Genomic DNA, 7,919 nt, shown 5'->3' with positions numbered 1-7,919 from the left:
AATCGAAGCACTAACCAGCGTACCAGCTGTGGATCGACGCGGGCTCGACGCAGAACAAATCGCCGTCGCGGACGCCTCCTCTCCACCTCGAATGGGACGAAATCACACCGACGGCGAGTCGATCCCCGCGTCCACGACACCGATTCTACTCACCAGAGCAGACCTACGGCTCCCCGGCGACGAGCTCGGCAGCGGCGCGGTGATTTACGGGAGGAGATCCATCGATTTGGGGGAGAAGCCGAGCAGCGCGATGTGAGGGAGAGGGGAATTGGGTTTGGACAGAGAGGCGAAGAAGAAGCCGACTAGGCCACGCGTGCGGATGTCGTCGTCAGCGGCCGTTGGACGTTAGCGAGGAGGAACGCGAGCGGTCAGATTTTGATCCGACGGTTAAAACGAGAGGTCACCGTCTAAGACAAGCCAGAGACCCAGCACGTAATAGAAATTGGGCGGGCAGTGTCGCAGTCGCAGAGACGCGTATGGATCGACGCGCGTCTCCGAACGTCTGCGGCATATATATCCCACTTCATCCTACGCAGATGGGAAGAACACAGACGATCGAGAAGCCCCTCTGATCCTCCCTGACTCTACTCTTAGCTCGCGTATCCACTTCCAATTATTTTCACTTCCTAGCTCTCACTAGCAATGGCGAGGTCATCGTCTCCAGTCAAGGCCTCGCTCCCGAAGCAGCGCCGCCTGCTCCGTCCTCGCCGTTCTCCAAAGCGCACCACCGCCCTGAGCCTCCCTGGCGCGGAGGAATTCTTTGCTGTCGCCGAGCACCTGGTGCAGCAGGACGCCGCCGCCGCTCCAGCGCCTGGGTATACCACGGCCTCTGACGAGACCCTCGCGGTCCACGCCGGGGAGAAGCTCCGGAAGAACGGCATGGCGGACACGGACTCGATCGCGACGCCGATCGTGAGCGGCACCACGCACTGGTTCAAGAACTCGGACGACCTCATCGCCTTCAAGGAAGGCAGGCGCCACAGCTTCGAGTACGGACGGTACGGCAACCCCACCGTTAGCGTCCTTGAAGAGAAGATCAGCGCGCTGGAAAGAGCGGAGGCCACACTGGTCACCTCCTCCGGCATGAACGCCATCGTCGCCACGCTGCTCGCCCTCGTGCCGCCAGGCGGCCACGTCGTGACCACGACCGAATGCTACAGCGAGGCGCGCATCTTCATCCGCGAAAGGCTCTCCAAAATGGGAATCAGGGTAAGGACACAATTCAGGGCAACAAGAGCATGCATGCATGTCTGATAAGTTCAAAACTTCTAATACTCTTCCTTTCTTGCTTTGTGCAGTCCACCTTCGTTGATCTGAACGACATCGAGACGCTGAAAGCCGTTCTTGACCAGGGCGATGTACGTTTCCTAACTTAAAACATGACGATGATGTACAATTGATACCATTGATGCATGGTTTCTGACATGCCTAGCTACATATGCAGGTGACACTATTCTATACCGACTCTCCCACGAACCCCTACCTCAAGTGCATAGACATTAAACTCGTCGCCAAGCTGTGCCACCTGAAGGGTACTCTCGTGTGCATCGACAGCACGCTTGCCTCGCCGATCAACCAGAAGCCGCTCACCCTCGGCGCCGACATTGTCGTGCACTCCGCCACAAAGTACATCGCCGGCCATCACGACGTGAGTAGCTGCCTAGATCACATGTTTTCACGTAGACAGCTTGTTTTCTTACAGCTTCCTTTAGACAGTTTGTACTACCATTAATTTGTCTTCATATTAATTAAAGTATCTACTCTTGCTTTTCAATTTCAGGCTATCGCAGGATGCATCAGTGGCTCCCAGGAGCTCATCAAGACAATACGCGCATGGCACCAAGACCTCTGCGGCGCCATCAGTCCGGTATGTACCACAAAATATTGATGTGGTACATCAAATAGACGTTCTAATTCGTTCACGCTTGGAGTTGGACTTTATCCTTCAAAGCTAACAGCTTCAACCACAACTTACTGCAGGATGCGGCCTACATGATCATACGTGGGCTCACGACAATGGCGCTGCGCGTGGAGACCCAAAACCGGACGTCTTTGCGCATGGCGCGCCTGCTCGAGAACCATCCGAAGATCGAACATGTGTACTACCCTGGGCTCAAGAGCAGCCCGTGGCACCACATCGCCGAGAGCCAGATGACTGGTTTTGGCGGCGTCGTCAGCTTTGAAGTGGCGTCGGACCTGCAGGGCGTCATGAGGTTCATAGACGCGCTCGAGATACCCTTCATCGCAACATCGCTCGGCGGGTGCGAGAGCCTCGTGCAGCAGCCGGCGGTCATGTCCTTCATGCCCTTCTGGTACGTCATGTTATATAGGATTATTTATGTTTGCAGTTCACAGATGCACCGTGCATGATAGAATTTTTTGACTTACATACATGAATTTCTGTTTTCATCAGGGGTCAGAGTGACGAGGAGAAGGCCAAGAATGGGATCAAGGATAACTTGGTGAGGTTCAGTTTCGGGATTGAGAAGTTTGAGGATCTCAGGGATGACATTCTCCAAGCCCTGGAGAAGATGTAGGACTATTTTTTGATGAACAATTAATTGTGTAGCGACTTTGATAAAACTAGCTAGGTAGAAACCTTTCTGTAGATATAATAGCCTAATAGGTAGTTGACTTGCGCTAAAGTTCAGACACGGATTCTTTTATTTCATGAAGGCAAACTCAAGTTTGCTGATAACATAAATATATGTTGCGGGCCATATTTAATTGATTCTTGATAAACTTTCAAGAAGGACTATTAGGGCATTTCTCGGATGTGTCCTGAACTTTTTTTAGGACACTTCTTGGATGTGCTCCGAAAACTTTTAAGCTCGGATGTGCCCTGAAAACTTAGTAGGCAGCATATATTCAAAATTAATCATTCAAAACTGAAGCAAATCATAATTAATAATTGAGTTTACAAAATTTAAAAATGGAAGGAAATCATTCAAAATTCAGTTTCCAATAATCTCTACATACATACTTAGAGTTCACACAACCTGAGTGCACATAATCTCAGTGCACATAACCTCAGTTCACATAATCTCACTAGCTCACATAATCAATACTTAGAGTTTAAATGTTTATGAAAGTTGGAGAATGGAGAATGAAGAGGTTGTTTAATCTTTTGAGGAAAAAAATACAGTAAGAAAATATTGTATGCTTGCAGAAAAATACCAGGCCAGTCACATTTCTAGCACGGATTAATGAATGAAGAAGTTTTTTTTTTCAAATTTTGTAGGAAAGACATTGGTAATGGTAAATGAATAAGGTTCTGGGAGGACCTTTGGTGGGGGAATAACCTTTTTGTGTGTACAATTTAGTACTGTAGATTATATCACTTGACTTTTGGTACCAATATTTTTGTCTATGATGTGTTTGAAAAAAGAGGGTTGTTATCATGTTCGAGAGAACGTTGTGAGGGATAAATTGTTGTTCTGAGACAAAAGTTACTGGAGTGTTGTTCTAGTGTTTGGCTGAATGATTTTTTTTTTGGAAATGGGGTGAGCCCCGGCCTCTGCATCGGTTGATGCACACAACCTTTTATTAATAACCTTAAAATTCAACGTTTACAATTCAAGGATCAACGAGGGTCGATACAAAAATCAACTACCAAAAAAAGAGAAAACATCTCAGCAAACTAGGCATCATGAAGTCTCTTAATAGGCCGCCAAGTAGGCTGGTAGAAAATATCCTGGGCAACCATTCGAAGGCGGTTGCATCCAGAAACCATGCACTCCCGTTGAATGATATGGAAGACATTTCTAAATGGTTACTCACAAAATCTGATGTTTTACCGTTGATTCAATGCATATGGCTTTGAAGATATGTGCAGTTAAATGGCAACATAGGAACTTTTGGTTTGTTAAATTTCCTTTAAAAATTAAAGTTTTCATTTGGTTAGCTTTCCGTAAGAGTATTCTCACAAAATATGTCTTAATTAGGAGTGGATGGAAAGGTGAGGATAGTAAGTGTTGCTTTTGTGATGATCTTAAAACTATAGATGGGCGTATGCATAAGGGAAGATTTGAAAATCTTCAGTCTCGTATGTGTAAACATCTGATGTTATGGGGTGATAGCAGGATATCTAGATCTAGTGATCCACCAAGTGAATCCCACTTCTTTCTCCAAAAAAGATGCAAGAAATAGTGGAGGGATCAAGAGTAGGAACAAGCACTTCTAGGTCAACAATGGAGGAGAGAGAATAGATGGGGAAGAGCTAGTGTGGAAAGAGGTGGGAGAAAAGTATAAATAGAGGGCACTGAAATATGTCCGTCAGAAAACCAGTCAGATTACCTTTTTTTTTGACAATCAATACCACATATATTCATAGTAACAAATAGTACATGGTAGAGATACATGAACTGACTCCAACGATTACAAAATAAAGTCTAAAAGATAGTAACAAATCTTCGAGGTCTTCAAATTCTTTCTTCTTCCGGGACCCAATCATGTACTCTTCTGAAGGTAGCCAAAGATAGATAACGAACCATGGACCTGTAATTACCGACGAAAGTTCTCCCATAATTTTTTGAGCCGCAATGCCAAGGCTGCATGCACGCACGCAACCATTAAAGCAATCATTCAACATCAGCAAGAGTACCAACACTAGTATGTCAGGGAATAACAATCAACTAGCTTTTTCGTCGCTGATGGAGAGCCGAGAGTATGAATCACCATTGTCGAGGACGTAGCAGCCGGGACAAAAACTGCGATGATAATCCTCCTCGCGGAAACAACGACAAAAGACCCAAAATCGATCTGGCGAAGCAAGATCTGAAGGCCCATACCTAGCTGATTGTAATGTTTCAACACCACCATTAACGTCGGGAAGGAGATCTCATCGTCGAACGAATGGCTGAAGATCACTTATTGCAGACGATGCCATCTCCATTAGTTTTAGGTAATTAACTCCTCCTAACGCCAACGAAGCCGACCGAAGGAGGGGGATCCGATCTATAGAGGAGGCTAAAGTGGAGGCGGCGGTTGTCTATTTTTGCTTTCGCTTAAACCTAATTTTGCGTACTCCCTCAGATCGGAGGAGTTAATTACCTAAAACTACCTTGTGGGAGGGGTACTACCTCTCGGGAATAAACAACAGAGAAAAGAACCCGAACCGGTACTACCTCCTTTTAAGATGGTACTACCGTTCGATTAAAACCAGTGCAAATCTGAATCTTAAGTAGAGAAAGAGGAGAGAGAAGCGGGTGCAGCGCGCGGCAACCGATTCAGCGCGCGCAGCGAGTGGGGCTAGCGGTAGGCGCATGCGGGAGCAACGGCGGCGCACGCGCATGAGCAGGTTGACGCTCGATCCGGGCGAGCGAGGGCAGCGCGCGCAGCAAGTGGGCGCTACTGGGCTGCGCCGTGCGGCGACCTGGCTGGCGATTGGAGGTGGGCTGGACTGGGCCGGCAGCCGGTGGGCAGGAGGCGGCCTGGTGTGAGGGGAAAGCGGAGATGGGCTGCGGGAAAGAAGACAGCGAACGGCCCGACCGGTACTTCCGATACGGTACCTGAGCCGGAAGCTCAACCGGTGGTACCGGCCCTCTTTTCTTTTTCTTTTTTCTTTTTTTCTTTTTAAATCAAATATGAGGTAACCGTAAAATGCATAACTTGAGATAGGAAACTCGGAATGGGGTGGAACCAATTTTTATGGAAAGAGAACGATAAGAGCTACCTCCACAAAAGGTGAAAACAAGGAAACAAGTGGAGAATGATTTTATTTAAATTTGGAGGTGCAACCTCTCAATACGGTAAACCGACACTACAAGAAATATGTTGACTGGTGACCCACCCTATTGGTCGTAGAAAAGGTCTTAGTAGTCCTTTCATGACCTTTTTTGACGAAAAACAGTAGGTCTCATATCGAGGGTCCGTAATTGCAAGTCACAACCTTTTTTCTAATTGGTCATGGACTTCTACGACCAAAACAGAAGGTCATGGGCCTATGACCAATTATTTTGGTCAAAGTCTATTTAACAGAAGGTCATGGGCCTATGACCAATTATTTTGGTCAAAGTCTATCTATCATGTACACGTCAGCCAATCCTACGTGGCAGCAGATTCAGCCTGGTCCAATTTGGCCTTCTAAATGGGCCAAGCCCAATTACTCAGCCTACTGAGTTGTGTTTTCCAGGTCCATATGAGCCTGTTTTTTCAATTTTTTCCTGGGCCGCAGCCTATTTCAATTTGGGTCTTGGCCTTTTTACAGCCCAACTGCTTTTTTAGACCTTGGCCTTTTTTACAACCAGTTTTGTTTTCTAGATTTATATAAATTGTTTTTAGGAATTTATCCATTAGGAATGGCCCTTTCACAGCCCATTTACTTGACCAGTATTTGGGCCGAGGCCTATTTAACCACTTCCAGCATTTGGGCCATGGCCAAGATTCAAATAAATATTTCAACTCAGAATTTACAATTTTATCGAATACCACAATAATCTCAACAATAACATAAGATATTACTTCAGCTTCTCAGCACAGAACATATCCTTTCATCACATAATAAATATCACATTATCACTTAATATCTCACAGGTTCAAAATTCACAGAAGAGAGCCAGCACATTCACCAAGAACTAACACAGAAGTCAAAAAAGAGAGCCAACACAGAAGTTTAAGAAATAGTTCTGTGAACTAGTCCAACACATGGCAAACTTGTTCACAGAACTACTCATCACATGTAGCAGCTCAAGTGCATAGACATTAAACTCGTCGCCGAGTTGTGCCACCTGAAGGGTACTCTCGTGTGCATCGACAGCACGCTTGCCTCGTCGATCAACCAGAAGCCGCTCACCCTCGGCGCCGATATTGTCGTGCACTCCGCCACAAAGTACATCGCCGGCCATCACAACGTGAGTAGCTGCCTAGATCACATGTTTTCACGTAGACAGCTTGTTTTCTTACAGCTTCCTTTAGACAGTTTGTACTACCATTAATTTGTCTTCATATTAATTAAAGTATCTACTCTTGCTTTTCAATTTCAGGCTATCGCAGGATGCATCGGTGGCTCCCAGGAGCTCATCAAGACAATACGCGCATGGCACCAAGACCTCTGCGGCGCCATCAGTCCGGTATGTACCACAAAATATTGATGTGGTACATCAAATAGACGTTCTAATTCGTTCACGCTTGGAGTTGGACTTTATCCTTCAAAACTAACAGCTTCAACCACAACTTACTGCAGGATGCGGCCTACATGATCATACGTGGGCTCAAGACAATGACGCTGCGCGTGGAGACCCAAAACCGGACGTCTTTGCGCATGGCGCGCCTGCTCGAGAACCATCCGAAGATCGAACATGTGTACTACCCTGGGCTCAAGAGCAGCCCGTGGCACCACATCGCCGAGAGCCAGATGACTGGTTTCGGCGGGTGCGAGAGCCTCGTGCAGCAGCCGGCGGTCATGTCCTTCTGGTACGTCACGTTATATAGGATTATTTATGTTTGCAGTTCACAGATGCACCGTGCATGATAGAATTTTTTGACTTACATACATGAATTTCTGTTTTCATCAGGGGTCAGAGTGACGAGGAGAAGGCGAAGAATGGGATGAAGGATAACTTGGTGAGGTTCAGTTTCGGGATTGAGAAGTTTGAGGATCTCAGGGATGACATTCTCCAAGCCCTGGAGAAGATGTAGGACTATTTTTTGATGAACAATTAATTGTGTAGCGACTTTGATAAAACTAGCTAGGTAGAAACCTTTCTGTAGATATAATAGCCTAATAGGTAGTTGACTTGCGCTAAAGTTCAGGCAAGGATTCTTTTATTTCATGAAGGCAAACTCAAGTTTGCTGATAACATAAATATAAGCTTCGGGCCATATTTAATTGATTCTTGATAAACTTTCAAGAAGGACTATTAGGGAATTTCTCGGATGTGTCCCGAACTTTTTTTAGGACACTTCTTGGATGTGCTCCG

General features: G+C 46.3%; 2 protein-coding genes across 2 annotated transcripts; both read left to right on the top strand.

Moving 5' to 3' along the window:
• Positions 1 to 642: 642 nt before the first annotated feature.
• On the top strand, positions 643 to 2,652 carry LOC124677648 (probable cystathionine gamma-synthase 2). The gene is made up of 6 exons (XM_047213611.1): positions 643 to 1,209; positions 1,299 to 1,358; positions 1,445 to 1,648; positions 1,781 to 1,867; positions 1,981 to 2,312; positions 2,414 to 2,652. The coding sequence occupies exons 1-6, from the start codon at positions 643 to 645 to the stop codon at positions 2,535 to 2,537; spliced, it is 1,374 nt and encodes a 457-aa protein (XP_047069567.1). The 3' UTR covers positions 2,538 to 2,652.
• A 2,612-nt stretch (positions 2,653 to 5,264) lies between these two features.
• On the top strand, positions 5,265 to 7,718 carry LOC124671488 (cystathionine gamma-synthase 1, chloroplastic-like). Its single transcript, XM_047207855.1, has 5 exons — positions 5,265 to 5,435; positions 6,684 to 6,851; positions 6,984 to 7,070; positions 7,184 to 7,422; positions 7,524 to 7,718. The coding sequence occupies exons 1-5, from the start codon at positions 5,265 to 5,267 to the stop codon at positions 7,636 to 7,638; spliced, it is 780 nt and encodes a 259-aa protein (XP_047063811.1). The 3' UTR covers positions 7,639 to 7,718.
• The last annotated feature ends 201 nt before the right edge of the window (positions 7,719 to 7,919 follow it).

The sequence above is a fragment of the Lolium rigidum genome, chromosome 7, assembly GCF_022539505.1.
Source record: "Lolium rigidum isolate FL_2022 chromosome 7, APGP_CSIRO_Lrig_0.1, whole genome shotgun sequence".
Lineage (NCBI taxonomy): Eukaryota > Viridiplantae > Streptophyta > Magnoliopsida > Poales > Poaceae > Lolium > Lolium rigidum.
Note: the sequence above shows the minus strand (reverse complement) of the source record. Positions and strands in the feature narration are given on the sequence as shown.

What these genes read in the sequence shown, in the direction of transcription:
- LOC124677648 (XM_047213611.1), top strand. Translation starts at nt 643, where the DNA reads ATGGCGAGGTCATCGTCTCCAGTCAAGGCCTCGCTCCCGAAGCAGCGC. An exon ending in TCTGCGGCGCCATCAGTCCG is followed by an intron (nt 1,868 to 1,980) that starts GTATGTACCACA and finishes AACTTACTGCAG; the next exon opens with GATGCGGCCTACATGATCAT. An exon ending in ATGTCCTTCATGCCCTTCTG is followed by an intron (nt 2,313 to 2,413) that starts GTACGTCATGTT and finishes TGTTTTCATCAG; the next exon opens with GGGTCAGAGTGACGAGGAGA.
- LOC124671488 (XM_047207855.1), top strand. Translation starts at nt 5,265, where the DNA reads ATGCGGGAGCAACGGCGGCGCACGCGCATGAGCAGGTTGACGCTCGAT. An exon ending in GGTGGGCAGGAGGCGGCCTG is followed by an intron (nt 5,436 to 6,683) that starts GTGTGAGGGGAA and finishes CATCACATGTAG; the next exon opens with CAGCTCAAGTGCATAGACAT. An exon ending in ACATCGCCGGCCATCACAAC is followed by an intron (nt 6,852 to 6,983) that starts GTGAGTAGCTGC and finishes TTTCAATTTCAG; the next exon opens with GCTATCGCAGGATGCATCGG.